The sequence below is a fragment of the Eupeodes corollae genome, chromosome 2, assembly GCF_945859685.1.
Source record: "Eupeodes corollae chromosome 2, idEupCoro1.1, whole genome shotgun sequence".
NCBI lineage: Eukaryota > Metazoa > Arthropoda > Insecta > Diptera > Syrphidae > Eupeodes > Eupeodes corollae.
In genome coordinates this window covers 97,535,920-97,558,893 of record NC_079148.1, presented here as the reverse complement: position 1 = coordinate 97,558,893, position 22,974 = coordinate 97,535,920, and the positions used below count along the sequence as shown (strand labels likewise).

The following is a 22,974-nucleotide window of genomic DNA, read 5'->3' as shown; positions in this document are numbered from 1 at the left end:
TCGTTCACTGTTTTTGAGTAATAATGGTTTGAGATTTGGTAAGTAAGAAGAAATCAGTTGGTCTGCTTTTGCAATCTGGATGAATTCCTGCAAAGTGACGTTTCATTTTTGCTGGAAACAATGCACTGTTCTGCAACACTTTGACGCAATTTACACATTGAGGTTTTTATCACTTGTCTCAGCAAATCCAAAAATTAAATATGATGGTACTTCCTTTTAACTGATTTTTTCTGCAGCATTGATCACCGTGTAACTAGTACTAGGCAAACTATCAAACTAAAACCTTTAGAAATCTCTAACACCGCTGTCTCTAATGCGTCATTTTTCCTTACACATAAGTATATGGAAACCGAAATTGAACAAACAAAATATGCTTCAAAAGCAGAAGTGAAGAAACAAAATAAAGTAAAACACACGCACTAAAAGAAACTTCAAATCAACTTCACCGTACTACTACTACTACTACTCAAAAGTTTGCATGAAGTGAACAAAAATTGTTTCTATTTCAATCGCTAATCTGCCTGCAGGTCTTCTATAGCTGCTGTTGAAAAAAAAACAAAAAATTATTCGAAATTTTGTGTTTATTTTATTTAAAATATGAATTTCAAATTTGACTGCCTCGATCAAATTTACAAGATCAGAAGCCCAACTAGCTACTTGTCCATCTTGGAATTTTTATATTCTTTTATATATTTCCGCGGAGCACTTGCATATTCTTCGTAGAGCACCAAATGCTGGGAATTTTATATGCCAGAGGGTATTCTTAAATATTATCTGAAGAACCTTTAAGAAACCCAAGATCATCAAAACGTCACCCACCAATTTCAAAGCCGCATATGACATCATCTACAGGGACGAATTGTATAGAGCCATGTGTATATTCTGCGTCCTTGCCAAACTTGTCCGTTTACACAGGAGCCGTTCACACAAAGTACAAAAAAGACCTAAAACACCGACGCAACGACGCAGCGACGTAACTTTGAAGAAATTAAGTTTTATTTTACAGAAAATAACATCGAAAGACGCAGAAGGAACTTTAAAAAAAATTGTAAACGAAACCAAGTTTTGGTTGTTCCCAAACATACGCTAACGACTTCGTGTGATACAAAATAAGTATAATTTAAAAACAATCAATCAAATGTTTTTATTTGTCTCCGCGTATACTTTACGACCAAAAATAATATTATCTTCAGAAATTTTTTTATGAAAAATGGCATTCAAATTTTTAGACGAACTTATTTTCTAGTTCTATAAAACTGGTCTCAAGCACTTAATTAAGAACTATAGACCAGTCTCAAAACTTTCAGCGATTCCAAAACTTTTTGAAAAGTTGGTGTTCAATAGACTTAGTAGTTAGTTTCACGGTGAAAGACATAATATCTGGTCGCTCCACTCACTACTAAGAATTTGTGTCTGTTTACAAGTTTTTGTTTATCTGCTTTGGAAAAAAGAATGCAGGTCGATGTTCTGTACACGGATTTTGTGAAAGCGTTTGATAGAGTCCATCATAGATATCTATTAAGAAAGTTGGAGAGGATGGGATTCAGATTCGGTTTTCTTAAATGGTTAAAATCTTATTTGTCAAATAGAAAACAGATTGTTAAAATCGAAGGCAATCAATCCTTTTTTATTGAAGTCTTATCTGGACTGCCTCAGGGAAGTCATTTGGGACCCCTCCTTTTCAATCTTTTCGTCAATGACATTCCGAACTGTCTGCAATTCTCTAATTGTTTGATGTTCGCAGATGAATTGAAACTATATTCCCAAATTTCTTCAGTTGAAAATTGTGTTAGCTTTCAAAAAGATGTAGATGCGTTTTTTAATTGGTGTAAATATAATCATCTCGAGCTCAATATCTCTAAATGTAAAATATTTAGAGCTTCTCGTACAACATCTAAAGTGCTGTTCAGTAACAGTCTAGGCAATGAAAGTCTTTCAACCGTGAGTGAAATAAAGGACCTTGGTGTTATTTTTGACACTAAGTTTTATTTTTCTGAACACATACATTTAATTATTTCAAAAGCGAATTCGTTGCTAGGTTTTTTAAAACGCAACACGGGGGTATTTAAAGATAGTTATACTCTGAAAACGATTTATATATCTTTAATATTACCCATACTGGAATACTGTTGTGTTATTTGGTCTCCTTTTTATCAAAATTCCTGAGACAGATGGTTTTCCCAATTATGGCTCTAGGTGCACACTGATAGCTTTAAAATCTTTAAAAAGCCGTAGAGATACCCTTGGGGTTCTTTTTATCAAGGACATACTCAATGGTAAAATAAAATATCCGGACTTACTAGCTCTTATATCTTTTTATGTTCCTGAGAGACATCTAAGAAATAGGGATGTTCTTTTTTTAATTCCTAGTCACAGGACTAACTATGGACTTAATGAACCCATAACTCGTAAAATGTCTCTTTTTAATTTAATTCATAGTGAAGTCGACCTTCAAATGAATAGGGATATGTTTAAGAGTATTGCTCTAAACTTTTTTAATGATGTATAATGATAAATTATAATTAAATTGTAGTCAACAGATTATGAATCTATTGATGAATAAAGAAATAAAAAAAAAAAAAATTGTAAACAGAGTCTTTGGATACAGGAGCAAGCTCGTGCGATTTAGTAGTGAACTTTATATTTCTTCAAATTATGTTTTTTTTTACCTGTATGTACTATAAACATTTGTGGATATGTGTAAAAGGAGTTTAAACTCTGTTTAAAAGTTTATAGTACGTCACAATCGTTAATTAATTTAATTTTAAAAGTATCAAGAGTTATTTAATAACTTTACAAACAGTCGTGACAACAGCTGAAAGTTCTCTTAAGTGTTAAGTGTATACTGTATAAATGTTTTAATGGAAAATGAGATAACAAGATTCTTCTTAACATCAACATTGCTTAAAGATAGGGCTGTGTCTATTTTTAGATTTTCAAAGCCTCCTCTTCCCTCATTATAAAAAAAGAAACATTTTCTACATAAATTATGCAAACATTTACCATATACCTACATAGATATTTTTCTTGTGTATTGTATTAACACATAACATAATGGAAAATCCTACGGTGTTTACCTCGAAAATTAAATCAAAGCGTGCAAAAAGGAAAACCTTTTTTTAATGGAGTATAACAAAATCTGATGCAAACAAAGTTGTCGCCTCTTTTATAACTTCTAATTGAAATATTAAAATATTATACATGACATACATAACCTTTATAGGTGCGGGTTGCGGGTATAGAAAGATGGTTTATCAACATCAACCATAATTCCAAATAATTGCTCCATATTGGGTACGAAGCACGTAACTTCTGTTCTCTTGGCAGAACTAACTTTTGCAGTTTTAATCAGAGCTTACTTTATGAGCAATCATGATCCAATAAATTATTATTTTTATAGTGAGAAAAGTTTGCTAGCAAGATAATAAAAATAAGTTATATTCGTCATTTTTATGTTCAGGAAAGAGTAATACAAATTATTTCAGACGGTAGTATATTAATGAACCAAATAAGTAATTACCGAAAAGTGTACCATTTATGTTTATCTTGGTTCTGACTTTTTAGTGAGGATAAATATGAAACATCAAATTTACTATTTAAGTCGAGTTTTTGGATTTTCTTGTAAATATATCACAGCTTTCATTTTTATTAAAATGTTTGTCTTAATAATCCACAAAATGTATGGTCAGTCCGGTTTAAACTATTATGCAGGCCAACATTTTTGCTAAAATGTTCTAAGTAGATGAAGGGCAGAAAGGTGGCAAGGTTCGGCCTTAATTAAATGCATATATCGTATAAGAGAGTAAATATGGCTATGAATCGATCTACAAAGATGGACTTTTATGCGCACCATAAACTCAACTAAAAGCTTCATAAGCTTTTAGTTGAGTTTATGGTTTAGGCGACTTTTGGAAGAACTTTGGGAATTAAAAAGTAATTCAATTACACTTAAGAAAATGATATGCATTAAAGTGTTAAAGGAATTGATAACAGGGTTGAAAGGTTCAAGTGCCGGGAAAATTAATTGATACATTTAAGTGTAATCTTCATTTTAAAGAAGAGCTTCCAAACCATTTGTTGTCTTTTCAAGAGTCTATTCTGCTTTTTTATAATGAATCTATAATATTCCAAACTACGGCCAAATCTTACTAAGTAGATGCCTCCATGGCAAATCATAGACTTCACCTGCAAATGACGGAAGAATTTAGCAAAAAAACGGACAAAATTTACATAAAATTGAAAAATTTAAGAACAATCCCGAAAATAATATTAATTTACGGAAGAATTCGGTAAATCAAAAAGATACCAAACAGACAAATCAGATGATAGGGTTTTGGAGTCAAACTATAGGATTTACGGCTGAATCCAAAAAATGTCCCTAAATGAAATTCGTATCGACGAAAGTGTTGGAACTTCAAGACACTAATAAAATCTAAATTATTTTACTGTCATTTATTTATGATTCGTTTAATACTAACGTTAACAAATCTTAATGTTTACTTAAATTCTAAAACCTTAAACTAGACTGTTGAAAAATGTTAATTTTTATTTTTATGCTTTTTATATTATCATTTGGTGAATTAATACAAGAGTGATATTTACTATAGATTTCAATTAATTGATTAAGGGGCTACAATAGATAAATAGATAATACAATTTTATTTCCAAAAATTTAACAAAAACATTATAAGGCTGGTACTCAAAATTAAGTATGAATTTAAGTCGTCTGTCAGGTTTTAAAAAAATGTGTTAATTAAATTAAAGCAAAGCTTAGCAAGTTTTAACAAAATTCGTTTATAAACTTCGATATTTAAGTGAGTCTTTTAAAAAAATGTAGAGTTTTGGGTAGCAAGATCCATTTAAAATGTTTAGGAATGTTGGCCGATGTAAAGTAACATTTCCAAGATATTTTTGTCGGTATCCTCTAAATGTGGGGCACACATCAATGAAGTGGTAAGTATTTTCTGTCGTATCCTGATTACATAGAGTGCATAGCTTTAGCATTTAAGTTCAAAAGACCGCACCTTGATTTGAAGATTAAGCTGGCCATGTCACGGACATTGTTATCTTCAAAGTAATTCGGGACTTCCGCATACAATATTCATCGTGAAACTGTGACTTCATTGCATTGCTGGTAAAATCGCCCCAATGCTTTTCTACTAGCTTTGTCAGCAGCAATTTGTGTATTTGATTCCATTCTGAAACTGGAGTTTTGGGACTGAAATCAATCTCTATCTCTTGGAAAAGGCCTGACCAATCCTGGGCCCAATAAATATTTTTGTCGATGACTGTTTTATAGAGAATATGCGGTAAGCGGTTACGTGGCATTAACATCACTCTATACGTATGTATGACAGATGTATCTTTAATGTACTTAGAAAAGCTTTTGGAAGACCAGTTTCTGTGTGTATTGCAAAATTAGGCGTATTATCAGGCAGACCAAAGCATCTTTTGACGAAGAAACGTTGTAGTTTTTCAGTTTGAATGTGTTCCTAGCATCCCTACACTTGTGCATTATTGACTTTGTTGCTGCATCGTGGACTTTATATTTAGCAGAGTGAGTAACAAATTTGTTCTTTACAAATTACGACCATGTCAAGTTGATTGAATTTTTCGATGATGTAAGTCTTTTTGTTAAGTGATATGACTAGGACATGTTGTGAGAGAAGTAAACGCCAAGATATTTATATTGATTAGTTATTTTTATCTCACCATTGTTGAAATACCATTTTCAGCTACTGCTCTAAAAATTACTATTTCAGACTTTTCTAAGTTGACAGCGAGGTTCCAAATTTTGCAATATCTGCCAAAGCTATCGATGATCGATTGTAGGGTACTAGGTCTGTCAGAAAGAAGAACTATGTCGTCCGCATATAACAAAACATTTATTTGGAAATTCTAACTGTAGATCGTTTAGGAAAAGTACAAATAGAAGGGCACTCAGTACGCATCCTTGTTTGACTCGTTATGTCTGGAAGAAGCTAGACGTACTAGTTCCATCACAGACTGTAGCAGTCGTATCTTTGTACAATAAACACCAGTTTTGAAGAGACGCCTATCTTTGATAAATTGTAAAACAAAGTTTAACTGTTAATGTTGTCGAACGTTTCTGACAAATCTACGAAGCAAGCGTAAAGCTTTAGACGATACAAGAAAGGTTGTAGACTTGGTCTACTGAGGTATAACTTCGTTTAGCTTCCTTATGTAATCTGGAAGTTTTCTTTATACCCACTTCAGCCTTGGAAGTAACTGCATTGTCGTATTACTAGGGATGTCTTCAGATGACTTTAATTTTAGAATTAAGGGCATGTGGTCAGAGTATGTCTTACAGCCTACAGAAAAATCTTTAATTATTCCTTCCGAATTGTAAGATGAACAACAATAGTCAATGACTGATGATCCTCTACTTGATACGAATGTGAATTTTCCACTGGTATCACCAAAGCTTCTCCCATTAAGAAACTCCCAGAAACTCAACAAATGCATTGCAGTTTCTGTCAGTTGTAGAATCTTTTGATCTTCTAGAATCAGTGACTGACTGCTGTGGTACTGCCCCAATATCTACTGAACCCCTCAATCCTATTCTGACATCAATATGAAATTACTCAGCTCAAATTCTTCAAAAATTGACAATTTCAGCTTGAAATATACCTCGTAGAATGGTAGTTTCATTATACGAGTAGTTTATAAATTGTAGATGGTGTACAGACTCTATACCTTTATTATACCCAAATAAACACCCCCCGCTTGCTCTGCCGAAGTTTTGAGTTTTAATTGCTTTTGAATTTTTCATAGTATTGGATTTGTTCAGATATTATAAAAGTTTCATAAAAAAAGACGATTTAAAATTCAGATTATATTTAAAAAAAGTTACATAAAATTGATTTATTTGCAAGACCAGCTACGAGTACATTATAACATAAAACCTAACAGGGCTATGTACAACATAGTTTGATCTTATAAAATCAGTATTCAATGGTTTCTGGAGTCGTATACTGGAACGACTAAAGCTAAAGTTAAAACTACCAAGAACTGATGGTGATGAAATGTGTCCGTTTATTATTCCAACGATAAAACAAGTACTGTAAGTACATCCTATGATTTGTCGAAGAATGGCGGATTTATGAGACAAAGTAAATATGGCGGTAATGTTTAATGATCGTAGAAAAAGACGCATAAATCTTTTCTGAATAGCTTCGAGTCTTGTGAGGTGTAGTAAGGTGACCATTCTGTAGAACCATATTCCAGGACTGGTCTCACAAATGAAACAAAAAGTAATTTTAAGTATGGATCACAGAAATCACGGCCAAATCTGTTAATAAACCCCAGAACTCTATTTGGTTTTTTAACTATGAAGTTAATATGTTCATTATATGTCAGTTTAGGATCTAAGACAACACCTAAGTCAGAAAATACATATACTCTACTTAAAGGACAAGAATCAAACATGTAACTAAAAACGATTGGAACTTTTTTGCGTGTAAAACTCATGGTTTTGCATTTGTCAACATTTAAAACAAGACGATTATTATTGCACCATTCCCGGAATAATATTAGGTCTTCTTGCAAGAGAAGACAGTCAGATGTAGAGTTAATTTTTTTTTTTTTAATTTTAGTGTCATCAGCAAATATTAGGACAGATAAATTTTGTGTAATCGAAACCAAGTCATTTATAAACAAAACAAATAGAATAGGACCAAGGTGACTACCCTGGGGACACCGGAATTCACAACAAATTAACTTGAACGCTCATTACGTTTTTCAAAAATATGGAAACAAAAGGACGTAAAGTGAACAATGGACTCAAACAGTTTAGGTATCACAGATAGTTTAGCAATAGGTCGGTAGTTCATTATTTGTTTTTTTAGGACCTTTTTGTGTACTGGTATTATGAAGGAGCTCTTCAAGATAAAAGGAAAAAGTGAGTTACTTAAAGACGTGTTAAAAAATACACATAGCTAAATACGCAGCACATTTATTTAAAATTGATGATGGTACATCGTCGGGACAGGACTAAAACCTTTGTCAAGTTGTAGGATACTATTAAGGACAAAATCTTCACTAATAACGAAATTTATAGAATTTAAGTGGGGAAAATTCATAACAGTGGTAGATGTGTTAGGAAAACTAATAGTATTATGATCTACAAAAGCATCTTTGAAGTAGTTTGCAAACATGTTCGCAATTATTCTCGCCTTATTACTATTTGATGTCGAATGAGTCATTAAGTTAGGGTACCCACATGTTTTCTTCTTACGATTAACAAATTTCCAAAAACTATCATTATTATTTTTAAGGTTTAATTCAATTTTCCGAATGTAGTCACCATATAGGATGTTAGAATAGTCAGTGAAAAGTTGTTTTATTATAATGAACGTCCTGTAATCATCATCAATTCTTGAATGATTATACTTTATCCAAGCTTTGTTCCTTTTGTTTTTTAAGTTTTTAACGTGAAAATCAAAACACGTTATAATTTGAAAAGGTTTTCAAAATTACACCTACTAAAGTTGAATTCTAGTTTATTGCTATTTGATAGCATATGAGGTGAAGCCATGTCAGGAGGAGTCAAAAAGCTCCGAGTCCGAGATAGAGTTGTTTAGCCATGTGTCCGTCAATATTATGATATCGTGAGAAAGATTGTTAATGTTTTTGTAAACCATGTTGATCTTTGTCCGTTACGTTTTGTCATTTACGTTTTTAAGCTGCTTTGACGGTGGTTTAGCGTTGTCCGATATATTTAAACAAATTTAAGTTTTTAACGTCATGATACACAATTTTTTTAAAGAAAACTGGGCTTAAAATTAAAACTAAACAAAAAAAACACTATTTAATGTTATTCTGATAGGGTACCAAAGACGGTTTAGGAAACTGTAATCCTATATTATTTTGTTCATATAATTTTAATTTTAACACCCCTTTAAAACGCTGTCGCCACACCACTAACTCACACAATTTAACAAAATCTGATGGGTATCGATAAGGAGCCACTGAAATCTCTAACCACCTTTTAAAAGGGTAGAAGTTTATATTAATCCAATCAAAAAGTTGTTCATTGTTTATTATATATAAAAAAGAAACACCTTCTTAAATTCTTTACATAATATCAAATTTCAATTAAAAACAAAATTGTTATTGAGCTTTTCTTTTTACTCAGAGTAAAAGTACCATAAAAGTGTTATATATTTAGGATGAATGAATTAAGCTACAGAATTCCTGAAAGTCTATGAATTTATAGAACGAACAGAAAAGAAAAAAACCGATACCTACATATTTTTTGCTTAATTATTTTTCTATCAACTTTTATGATATTCAAACAACAAACCCCAAAATTCACACGTAATAAAGGTTTCTTCTAGTTTATGAGACAAATTTTTTTCTTCTTCTTTATTTTCTTTTTTTTTGCTTCTTGTTACGAGCTCATTTCCACTTACTAGAATTCCCTTCAATATTATTCTTATCACACAAAATTGTATACCTATGCATATATATACTCGCACAGCTAGATATTCACTCTTGAAAACACTGTTTCACCTTCAATCTAGTTATATTAAGGTATCAACATTAAAACAACCCCTTTTTCGCCCATCGACATAGTCCCACAGTCCCAAGTTCAATACAACAACCACCCACTTAAACTTAACCTACTTTAGCAGTTATTGAAAACTACACTGAACAAAAATCAAAGTAAAATTTGATGATTATATTTAAAAACGTTTAAAAAAAAGAATATTAATTTCAGTTTTTCATTTAAGATTACATCTGCAGTCTATCGTAATCATGTTTTTGTTCCCCTTATAAGTCAACACACGTAAGTTATTGATTTCTTCTGATTCAAGACTTTTTGACTTTTTTAAAAAATAATTTGTTGTCGATTTTTATTTTTAAATTGAAATGATTGAGAGTATTGGAAGATAAAAGAAATCTGTGAAAAAGTATGAATTTTAGCAATACAATAAGATATCCTTTTTAGTCAACAAGTTATCTCAACACCCTATCTTCAGCTTACTTTTTTATATTGAATTTTTTAATAAATTTAAACTATTTTTAATTCTTTATATTCTGGTTTTATGTTAAACTTATATGTGCACCACTTTAAAGGATAAAATTGCCAATTTAATGAAACTACCTAGATTCTTCATTAATTAATTAAAACTGTCGGTAACGCTTTCTCAACCAATTTTCTGAAATAGTTGATGAAGTGTAATTTAATAGCTTATACTTCTTTTCGCAATCTAGTATTCTACAGAATAAGGTCCTAGAACCTCCATTTAGAATGGATAGTATAAAAAAGTATACAAATACTTATGAACCCTTTAACATTCATATTTAAACTTTTCCTAACAAAAAGAAAGCTTGCTTGTATATGGAAGACGTAATTTTCAAGAAAAGTGACAAGGCGGACATTAAAAGCTACAGGTCTATAGCAAAATTACTTTGCATTCCTAAACTTTTGTTAAAGTTGTTTGTGAGTGATGGCTCAATTTTTTTTAGCAAAAACATCAACATGGATTTATGAGAAAATGATCAACCACTTAAGATCTTCTCACGTTCTCAAACAAATGTTCAAACGCTTTGAAACAAGGTTATGAAGTTAACTGTGTATACATTTACATTTTTAAAGCTTTTGACCAACTAAGCCACGTCATTTTTTTGTTCAATATTTAAGCTGTAGGGTTGCTTGGCTTGGATCAAATCTTAAAATAGATCATATCAAGTAAAATTTAGATATTTTCTATCAGAATCTTTTGTTTTTCAATCTGGTGTTTCTCAGGGAAGCCATCCATATTGGCCTTATTCTGTTCATCACGATGTAACGCCATGTTTTGCGCTCAGGTGGAACTTTTAATTTTGCTGATGATATGAAGATCTTATTTTTAAGAAGCTGATATTGATAGTTTTACATTTTGGAGTAGGAAAAAATCTCAACCATCAAAATACCCGACGATAAGTTTCAGTAAAAAACGAATCGTCAGTGTACTTTATAGTAGTCTTCTTGAGCACAAACTCTGTCACGTCTTCAATTTTAAAGATTTAGGCGTTCATTTCTGTTCCAACATGAGTTTAAACATCACATTAATCTTATTATCAATAAAGCAAGCTCTATGCTTGATGTTATAAAACGCTAGGCTAAGTAATTTAATGATCCCAATGTTACTCTTCCGTTATAGAATTACCATTTCCGTCCTTACCTTGAATATGCTTCATAAGTTTGGTCTCTCCTTTACTAAATTCATAAAAATGGTATTCAACATAACTTCATATGATATGCCTGTGAATTTAAATTGACGGTGTTCTTAAGTGTTAAAACACCAGAAGACGAGACTATACTTTATAAAGTTAATCCCAGACGAACCGAAATTTGAAAGGTTGACAAAAAAAAAAACTTTTCCATATTTAGTTCACTCAGGAAACACAATACAGTTCTTGGATGAACTTTGAAAAAATATTAAAATACCAAATAAGCTTTGTTGTCCAATGAATAAAATATTTTTTTCATGGTCTAAAAGCATACAATCAAAGCGAAACAAGACCGCTGTTTTTTGAATTTTAACGACACCAAGACCAGAATTTTAATTTCATGAGTCATATCAACAAAATGCAGAACCTCAAAGCTCAATTTCTCTAAATAAAATAATAATTAAGAAGGATTTTTATGACAACTGCTAAGCTTAATTTACTGAGACCCCATTCTGAAGAGCACTTACGTTTTATTCATACGTCTTAAAGTGTCAAGTACTTCAAATTAATTATTAGTTAATTAAAAACAATTTATCTTTATTCTGTTACTAATCGAAAAAATACTTAAAACATTGTTTTATTTATTTCTTCAAGTGTACCTAAACACTTTTCCTAACAAAGACCACAAGTAGCAGTGTGTGGCTTAGGTTACATATTATGCTACATGATGGGAATGTTTTAGTTTATAGTACCAAGGTTTGCCGAAGATTAGCACGTTCGTCGCGTTATTTCAATTTACTGTTATTGCACTCTTATTCCAGGGAATTCCCTTTGTTTCCCCATATCAGCTTAAAGTTTAATTTCAAAATTTAACAACGCCGCCGCTGCGCCGTTAATAAGAAAATTCAAACCATTCAGTTTAAGGACTCTCAACATGCATATAAAATAATCGAATTTTTGATAAAAATCTTTTTCCTTTTTATATGTAACAAGTTCGTATTTTTTTACATTTTTTTATTTATTTATTAATTGTTTTCTATTCTTTGTTTAATTGCAGGTCTATAATAAAAAGCTTATGTTTGCAACTTAATTGAATGACAACTCGGACAAACTAAGGGTGTTTTCGGAAAAGAAAGAAAAGTGTTGAATTGTGAATTTAGTGCTTTTTCGATTTTTTTTGTAATATCGTTTCTATTCGAAGCTTTTTTAATTGGCAAATCCGACGATACGCATATCGATAGTAGTTTCTAAAATGACAGAACCTACATCGTTTGAGTTAGGTTCGGCGGTGGATAGACCTACGCGTTTTCAAGTCAATCCGGTGAATCATAAAAAAAATGATAAGGACAGTGGCAAGGAAGATGTGCCACATGAAGTTTACAGACGGTTGACAAACATCGATGGGGAAACTTTAGAGGATGACCATTTTAATGAAGACACCTCGCAAATACCTCAACAACCACGAACTCAAAGGTAATGTTTTTTTTTTGTTTTGTTTATTACGAGAAACATAATTGAATAAATAAATATTCGCATTGAAATTCAGTTGAATTTTCAAGAGTTCGCAAAGGATGTAGGCAACACCAAGCGTCAAAAGTACATTATATAAATATGAATTTTCAAGAATCTCGGCTTAGAAGATGGATTTTATATGAAATACAGCAAATCAATCGAGGGAATATATCGTATATCTGTCCAATGGCAAAGTGAACTTCAAAAGTTGTTTACCTAAATAACTTATCTGTGATGTTGTTCGAATTGTGTTGATTTGTTGATTTATTTTATATGAAAAATGAACCGAAAGATTTTCTTTTCGAAGTGCGCAATATTTACTGATTTGTCAAATGCTATACCACAAAATTGGAAATGGAGAATACTAAATCTGATGCTTGTATTATTGGAATATCAAAAGTTCATACAAGGTCATTAATTTTCGGTCTTGAATGTTAAGCTTAAACGAAATACACATAACAAAACAAATGGAGTTAAATAGCAGGATCTTTGTGGTTGAATTGCCGGTGCCAAAAGGTTAAACGCTACATAGCCCTAATAGAGCATGTTATTAAGCTTGTTGTTCCGTCTTGTTGGAAATCATATATTGTCCAAGTCGTGATCACCAAACAGACTTTTAATCAGGGGGGGGGGGGGGGTAGTTTAATACTCTTAACATGTAGACGAGGTTTTACTCACCGCTTAAAAATGTTGTTTAATGTCGTGCAAAGGAGGCTGACAATTGAAATAACATAATGGGTATCTTAACCTTAAATTTACATCTTTTAAGGGCAAAAATGCCAACTTTAGTTATACAATTATTTTAAAACACTATTGTCCAGCAAGGTATGATCTAACTATTTAATTTAAACGGCTCCCAACATGAAAGCAATTTTCTAAAAATGCAATCTTTAAGAGATAAAACGCAATAGTTTAGGAGTTTTAGGTGCATTTCACGCAGAAACGTGAGAAATTTTTTTGAAACGTAGATTTTTTGCCAAAAATAATATAAACTTTTATTGTTTTCACTTCTAATAATGCGAAGAACGATTCAAAATTCAAAAACCCTGAAATAGAGGGACGGTCTGATATTAAGAATTTTCGCGATTCTTTTAACTCAATTTTTAGGAGTCTATTATTACTATCGTTTTCAGTAATTACTATGTTTACTCGTAAAAGCTACAAAATATTTTGATCTTAAAGGAGTCAAAAAGGCTTATAAATTATAAAGAGGCAAAAATAATTGTCTCCATTATTTATGAATAAGGTGCATTTAAGTACATTATTTCTCTAAAAATTAAAAAAAGAGGCTGGGATGCGACCCACACTGATAACTTCCCATCCCGTCTGTCGATTTGTCTTGCTTAAAAGTTTGTCTATATGTAATCGTATCAATTTTAACCAAATTTGCGTAATATTTTTTGTAAATTTAATTTTTTTTTTAAATATAATTTTTGAAAAGCTATTTGAGTCGAAACTTAATTTTTACCGAGTTTTAGTATTGTTTTTTTTAGAGTTTTATTTTTTGTAATAAAACTGTCAATTCGATATGTTTCAAAATTTTATCGAATGTTGAAAACCATATTTCTTATTAGATAAAATTAGTTTGAAGCCAATATTCCAATTTTTGAAAATATATTTGAGTCGAAAATCAATTTTTACCAACTTTTGTTAAATTTTTTTAGGTTTTTATTTTTTGTAAAAAAAACTGTCAATTCGATTTTTCTCAAAATTTGTCCTAATGGTGAAAACAATATTTCTTATGAGTGAAAATTAAATTTTTGAAAAGATATTTGAGTCGAAAATCAATTTTTACCAACTTTTGTTAATATTTTTTCGGTTTTTAATTTTTTGTAAAAAAACTGTCAATTCGATTTTTTTTTTAAATTTTACTGAATGTTGACAACAATATTTTAATAAATTAAAGCCAATATCTCAAAGTTTTGAAAAGATATTTGAGTCGAAAATAAATTTTTACCAACTTTTATTAATGTTTGTTTTAGGATTTTATTTTTTGTAAAAAAACTGTCAATTGGATTTTTCTCAACATTTTTCAGAATGTTGAAAACAATATTTTTTATAAGATAAAATAAGTTTGAAGCCTAAATTTTAATTTTTTGAAAAGATATTTGAATCGATATTCAATTTTAATCAATTTTGAGTAATGTTTTTTTTTAGATTTTTATTTTTTATAAAAAAAAACTGTCAATTCAGTTTTTATCAAAATTCTATCAAACGTCAAAAACATTATTCTTCGTTACAAAAAATTGTTTTGGATATGAAATCATATTTTAGTCGTTAAATATGGAGGTGACAAATTTTTTTCTTTGATATCACGTTACAATATATTATATAAAATTTAATTCAAGTCTCTAGCGTTTTTGGTTCGTAACATATTTAGGGTTAACCAAAATGTTCAGCTTTTTTTATATGTTTTTTTTTTGAGAGCCCTTTCTGCATCTTTCTTCCTTATTATTTGTATAACAAAATGTATTTTAAGTCGATATATCTTCTGGTTCTTGAGCTATGGACGACGAAAAAGACGTCGTAAACGTACGGACGTACGAACTTACGTACACACGCACACGCAGACATCTTTATAAAAATCTTTCATTTCGACTCTAGAGACCTTGAAACGTCGAGAAATGTCAAAATTGTCAATTCGACAAATTGGACCCATTGCAATAAATTCAAGGTCCCTAGAGTCGAAATAAAAGATGTTTAGAAAGATGTATGTGCGTGCGTGTGTATATAAACTATGAGATATTGGCTTCCAACCCATTTTTACTTATAAGAGAAAAATCTAATTGACAGTTTTTTTACAAAAAAATATTAACGTAAAAGAAAAACAATGACTAAAAACTTATTAAAAATTTACTTTCGACTCAAATAGCTTTTCAAAAATTAAAAACGTTGTCTTCAAACTTTTTTATTTCACAGAAAATATTATTTTAGTTATTCATTAGCTTTTTTTATAAAAATCCAACAGTCCGTTTTTCATAAAGAAATAAAATCTACAAAAAATAGTATGCAAATTTGGTAAAACTTGATGTTCGGTACTTTATATCTCTCAAATTAATTTCATTCATGCAATTTGTGATAGTTTAAAAAATGCTACTTAAATATTTAACAAAACTTGATTTTCAAACTTAACTATTTTTTATATGAAAAATATTATTGTTCATTTTTAAATTTTCAACAAAAAGCATTTTTAACCCAACACGAAAACCTACAATTTTTTAAGCTAGAAAAATCGACAGACGGTATGGGAAGTTATCAGTGTGGGTCGCATCCCAGCCTCTCTTTTAATTTCCCAATTTGAACTCAATCGACCCAGGACAGACGGACGGACGGAATCGAATGACCCACTTTTTCGACTGTTCTACCATCTTATTGTCATGTTTGATTTAAAGCTCCAGTTGAATTTTTTTACGAACGCAATACTAGTAGATAATTAAGTTCCTATATTTCGTAAGTAAAATCACCCCAAAGATCACTATTTATGTGATAAAAATAAGATGGAATTGAAGGCGAGTTTCAGGAATTTAAAGGCAACTTAATAAAAAATTGACAATCTCTTATTATAGGCTTCCTTTCAAGAACATGAATATTTGCTCTTAGAAACAAATTTTTTGAAAATAATTTAAAGCATTACCAAAGTTTTTCCAAATTCTATAAATTGAACGAAAACAAATATTTTATATGAATGACCCCCCCTGGATCATCCATTGGTAAAAATTGCTGAATTTGTGCAGCGTTATTGGAAAATGGTTTCAAATTAGGTTCTCGGCGCAGTCCTCAATTGAAAGTAGACTTTAAGCAAACAAAGTTTAGGGAAATGAAATACAAATTTTGTTTTCATATATTAAAATTGAATAATTAAGAATATAATAGGGGGGGGGGGGAGTTGTCATGCTGAAATTTACACACAAATTATTTACTTTTAAAGAAATATTCAAAACCAGACAAAACTTCGATTGTACAATAGTATTAAGCTTATGACAATTTCCAAATTCCAAATAATTTACGGCTTATTTAGTATCGACTTCTTTATTATCAGTTCTAAACAAATAAACCAACTTTACCTTCTTATAAAGTTTATAAGCTTCGAATTCAGTGTTAATTTAGTTGAATTCTGAAAATTTCCATCTTCTAAGAAAAGCTTTTATTGGTTATATATATAAATGGTTTGTTTTATATATATAAATGGTTTGTGTTGAAATTTCCTGGAATTAAACATAAACTGATTTAATTTTTTGCAATTAAGATAATTATTATAACCTATTGCAATATTATAATTAAGTGAAATTAAGTAATGAATGGATGAAGAAAGGTTTTATTTGGAAAACAAACTCTTTAGAAAACATATAATTTTTATCTGTTTGATGCTTTAAAAAGAAAAATAACTTCTTGAAAAGTCATCACTTATTTAAAATTTTTTGCACCTCTAATTAATTGAATGTTTCTAAAGAATTTGTTGTTCTAAAAATAAGTATTTCTGAGTTGTCATAACCATTTTGCGATGCGAAACATTTCCTCTAGGAGTGAATTAAGTTTCCTTTCAAATGACAGTTGATTTTCTGAGAATTTGTAGGAAACATCCGAAATAGTATACAAATAAAAGTTTAAATAAGCCTTGAAGATTTTTGGAAAGTTTTGTATTTCTTTAATTTTCTGTTGTTTTTAAAGTGATAGAACAATCTCGCCAAGTCAAACGCTTTGTTTCCTGGAAGTTTTGAAGTGGGCGTGATAGAACAATATTGCCAAGCCAAAAATGTGTATAACGCTTCGTTTTCCAGAAGTTTTGAAGTGTAACCACAAACTTAATGTTTGCTCCATTTATTCATAATGGTTTCGTGGTAAGCCCAATAATACAGATGACTGTAATTGCCACATCTGCAAGTGAAGAGGGACATTTAAAAATCGATCGAATGTCATTGATGCGCAACAATTAATATTCAGATATTATTGTACAAAGGTACCTACGCCAATTTTCAAGCTTATGAAGAAAACTTTAACATTAATGTAATGAAGAGTGTTGTCGAAGCAACTTTAATTTATGCAAGAAAGTCGAAATAAAGTCAATTTTTATATTCTACCAACTTAATCCCAAGTTTTATGAATGTTTCAGGAAAGGTTTAAACTTGAAAGCCCAAGTACACACAGAACTGTAGCGCCACTTAAAGTTAGTTTAAACTTGAAAAACTAATGACGGAGAAATGTTAAGCCTCTTTTGTGCTAAAAAGTTACGTAAACACTAGGCTTTATTTCGAAAACCAGTGCTGTTCCCAACTTGCCGTTGAGCTGAAAACATCAAGACACAAATGCAAAACATAAACGTGTGGGATTTATTTTTATATCTATATTAATTGGAAGAATTATGATTTGATTTTAAAAATTAAAATCAACATTCTTTTAATTTTAGTTTGTAAAGTTTTCGCTATGCGTTTATTATTTTTTCTTTAGTTTAATACTCAATTCGTCCAATCATTAACTTTATCAACTGCATTTTGCAATTTTTGTGAAGCTTTCGTAAAGAATTAACCCTGCACCACTGTTTGCACTAAAATATTTCTTTAATTTAACACGACGACGTAGGGTTTGATCCTAGGACACTTTCTTGTGGTACAGTGGTCTCAATCTTAAGAAGTTCCCAATTATTTTGGTGGTACCGTTCTAAAAAAAATTCGGTTCGTAACGTAAAATTTCAGTATTCTGTAATAGTTTCCATAGAGTTTGTACTCAAATTGCAATTGGAACAATATTCTATTTCAAAATATCCGTCATTTGATTTAATACTTTAAATTGAAAGTGATGGCTAGACATCAGTCTTCTGATTTTCATTATTTTGCTAAGCGTTTTCAGTACAAGTTTTTCTATCATGATTGGATCTGGATCTGTCAGATGTTACTTCTCTTAGTGGCTAACCTTGATTAGGTATTTAACAATTACTTTTTAAATTTTCTAATAGTTTCCTTCTTAAAAATTAATTAAAAACAACGAGTTCGTGACAATTTGTGAATTTTTCATTGCCTTTTGTAAAAATCCAAATTTTTAAAATGTTTTGATGATAACTTACTTACTTAATTAAGGTGGCGCGAGTCTTCAGCCAACTCGGTCCCTAGCTAGCTGTCTCCAGTAACGCACGCTAAGTTGGTTGAGGTCTTCTCTCCCTTCGTGCGCCACCTGAGTCGCGGTCTTCCTCTATGGGCTGGAGCCTTGATTAATTAATCAACTTCATGACCTAGTCGATTGACTTTTATTTTGTTAAGAAGGTCAGTGTCGCTGTATACAGTTCGTCGTTATATCTTCTCCTCCATTCTCCATCTATGCATACGGGACCAAAAATCACCCGAAGAATTTTTCTCTCGAAGCATCCTAAGACGCACTCATCTTTCTTTGACAGGGTTCAGGCTTTAGCGCCATTAATGAGAATCGCGATTATGAGTGTCTCATATAGTTGGTGATTTTAGATGCCCGAGAGAGGACTTTACTACTCAATTGCCTTCTAAGTCCAAAGAAGCAGCGATTTGCAAGAGTTAATCTTCGTTTGATTTCAGAGCTGGTGTCGTTGTCTGAGTTAATAGCGGTGCTTAGGTAGACAAAGTCCTTAACTACCTCAAAGTTATAGCTGTCCATGGTGACGTTTTGTCCAACACGTCGTTGTTCAATGTCCGTCAATGCCCTCATTGACCACTAAACCCATCTTCTTCGCTTCCATCGCAATGCTCAAACACGCTCCACTGACACTTTGATCTTCCAATTATGTTAATATCATCGGCGGCGTATCCGAGTAATTGGATGGACCTTTGGAAGATTTTGCCTCTTGTGTTGACAGTTAAGTTTTGCACAATTCTTTCGCATGACAGCGCATCGCCTTGTCTAAAATCTTTTTTGACATCAAATGCATCGGTGAAATCTTTTACGACCTTGATAGAGCAGCGTGCATTCTCCATCGTCATTCTGCATAAACGGATAAGTTTGACAGGGATGCCAAACCTAGACATAAGTCTGTAGAGCTCTTCACTATAGATGCTGTCAAACGCGGCTTAAAAATCGATAAAGAGATGGTGGGTATCGATTTGAACCCTTTGAGGTTTTCCAAGATCTGCCGTAGTGTGAATAGTCGATAGTGCTTTGCTGGTCTGAAGCCCCATAAGGACCAATCAAGTTGTTGACGAACGGCTTCAGACGTTCACATAATACTGCAGAAAGTTTCTTATATGCAATTTTGAGGAGACTGATGACAATTTAGAGGGTCTCCTTTTTTATGTATCGGGCAAACTATGCTGAGATTTCACTCATCGGGCATGCTTTCTTCCGTCCATGTTTTGCAAATGAGTTGGTGCATGCTCAATACCAAGTCATTGCCTGCTGCTTTGAATTGTTCTGTAGCGATGCCGTTAGCTCCATCAACTTTGTTTGACTTCAGTTTAAACATAGCTATCTTCACTTCGTCGAGGTTAGGTAGTCGAAATAGTTGATCTGCGTCGCCTAGGTTGAGTGGTTCTATCTCCCTTACAGCGGAATTCGGTTCGGTTGATGAGAACTAATATGCATGCTAGAAAAGTTACTTAACATATAAAACACCTTTTGTAGGACTTACAACAAACCCCCTTTTTCCCAGGACAAATTGAGTAGTTAAGAAGTATTCATAAACATTATGTTTAATGCTTAGCTAACTAATTTCGATAGCTCAAGGTCAACAACTTATTATCGTTCATTTGCTCAATTCATAGTTAACTCTTGCAAATAATTGTGGGTACAAATTAAGGGATAATCTTAGGCGAGAATTTATATTAAGCATATCCTTAATTGGTATTCATATAATGTGGGTTATGTACAAATTGATTCAAGTAAAAGTGATGAAAAAAATGTAAAGAATATTGATCGTACTCTGACTCCTTTTGTTTAGTTAAGTTTTGATGGGATTATAGATGTGTGATTAAAATCGATTTTCATAAGAATTTTCATGGAAGTTATATAAACGAAGAAGAAATAACAAATATGTGTCTGCACAATTTTCCAATTAATCTATGGAAATAACATATAGAGAAAGGAAATCACGCAGAACTAACAATAATAAATATTTCAGGATTAGAAGGACAAGCAGTGAAATGTTAGGACCAATGTATACAATATTCTATTATGAGAATAATATGCATATACAAATTTACATACAAAGTTGACTTTATTCATTAATTGTTATTAATTTAATTTGACTACGTCAAAGTTACGTCTGTCGATTGTGATGTTTTGAACAAAACGTCGATGTTGTATGTCCTTTCTAGACGACAGCATGTACTTTGTTTTGCCCTCATTAACCGTTAAGCCCATTTTTGCCGCCTCTGCCTCAATACTCACAAAAGCCCCCAGTAATTGGACAGACTTTTGAAAGATAGTGCCTCTAGTGTTGACGTGTGAGCTTTGCACTATTCTTTCAAGCACGATGTTAAAAAAATCGCATGACAGCGCATCAACTTGTCTAAAACCTTTTTTGACATCGAAAGGTTCTGTTAAGTTGTTTCCAACCTTTATGTAGCAGCGTGAATTCTCCATGGTCATCCTTCACAAACGGACGAGTTTGGCAGGGATGCCAAAACTAGACATGGCTCTACACAGCTCGTCCCTGTAGATGCTGTCATATGCGGCCTTGAAATCGATGAAAAGATGGTGGGTGTCGATTTGGTTTTTCCAGGATCTGCCGTATGGTGAATATTTGATCAACTGTGGACTTTCCTGGTCTGAAACCACACTGATAAGAACCTATCAGTTTGTTGACGATGGGCTTTAGACGTTCACGTATTATGGCAGAGAAAATTTTATAGGCGATGTTAAATAGACTGATTCCTCTATAGTTGGTGCAGTTGAGAGGGTATCAGGATCGGGCAGACAATTCTATCCGTCGGGCGTGCTTTCTTCTGACCATATCTTACAAATAAGTTGGTGCATGCTCCTAACCAGCTATTCAAGCCATCTGATCCAGCGGCTTTATTAGACTTCAACTTAGATATGGCAATCTTTACTTCGTCTAAATCGGGAGGACGGAATTGTTGGCTTTCGTCGTCTATATCGAATGGGTCATCCTGCCTGACAGCGGAATTCAGTTCTTCGATACAGCCGTTATACAGTCTGCAGAAGTGGTCCTTCCATATCCTCAGCATTGAATGCGGTTCCAATATGATGTTTCCACTTTCGTCTTTGCAGCCATCGGTTCTAGGTTTACGTACCTGTGAATTACGTTTCACCTGTTCATAAAACTTTCGAACCTCATTCCTGTTTTTATACCTCTCAACATCTTCGACCGCACGCTTTTCATGCCCTCTCTTTTTCCTTCTGAGAAGTCGGCGTTCCTCTCGCCTCTTCTGCTCATAGAGGTCACGAGCAGCTCTCGTCCTTTTATGCAGCGCTGCTTTGCGTGCCTGTTGTTTGGCTGCATTTGCCTGCCGACATTCCTCATCAAACCAGGGGTTCCTTGTTGGTGGCTGTTTGAAACCCAGCACATCAGAGGCGGCTTCTCTGATTGCATCTTGGCAATGTTGCCACTGGTTTTCGATACATTGTGTTGGCGGCAGAGAACTTCGAGAGAGGTTACTTGTAACTAGGTCGGAAAAGGATTTGGCGATCTCTGGCGATTGTAGCCGTTCGACGTTGTATCTTCTCCCAGCACCTCCCTTGGGTCTGGAAATCCGAAGTGCTACCTTGGCTACAACGAGGTAGTGGTCCGAGTCGATGTTAGCTCCTCGGAAAGTTCGTACATCCATAATGCTGGAAGCGTGTCTGGCGTCGATCGCAATATGGTCAATCTGGTTGACGGTAGATTGATCTGGAGAAGTCCAAGTTCCTTTGTTTATGTTGAGGTGTGGAAAACGCGTACTGGCTACCATGACGTTTCACCCCGCAGCAAAATCTATGAGCCGGAATCCATTGTCGGAAGTGTTGTCGTGCAGGCTGTTCTTCCCGATTATTCCACCAAAGATGTCTTCCCTTCCTAGCTTGGCATTAAAATCGCCCAGGACTATTTTAATATCGTAGCTAGGGCACTGCTCATATGTTTTGTCTAAGAGCTCGAAGAACATATCTTTGGTGTTGTCGTCTTTCACTTCTGTGGGGGCGTGCGCGCATATCAGGCTTATGTTGCCGAATTTAGCCTTGATGCGTATGCATGCACCTATAGCTCAAGACTTCTTGCCTAAGTCTGGCTCCCATGACGAATCCGCATCCAAATAAACGCTGTTGGTTTTCGTGGTAGCAGTCACCATAGTAAATATCGCAGTTTTTCATCCTCTTTTTGCCCGGCCC

General features: G+C 32.6%; 1 protein-coding gene across 3 annotated transcripts in view; it reads left to right on the top strand.

Moving 5' to 3' along the window:
* LOC129948371 (bumetanide-sensitive sodium-(potassium)-chloride cotransporter) overlaps nucleotides 1–22,974 on the top strand; it is a 293,982-nt gene that overhangs the window by 131,806 nt on the left and 139,202 nt on the right. For all 3 annotated transcript variants that reach the window (XM_056059342.1, XM_056059344.1, XM_056059343.1), the window contains exon 3: nucleotides 12,239–12,654. In XM_056059342.1, the coding sequence (XP_055915317.1) occupies nucleotides 12,434–12,654 (221 nt within the window). In that variant the 5' untranslated portion in view covers nucleotides 12,239–12,433. The remainder of the gene's footprint in view (nucleotides 1–12,238; nucleotides 12,655–22,974) is intronic.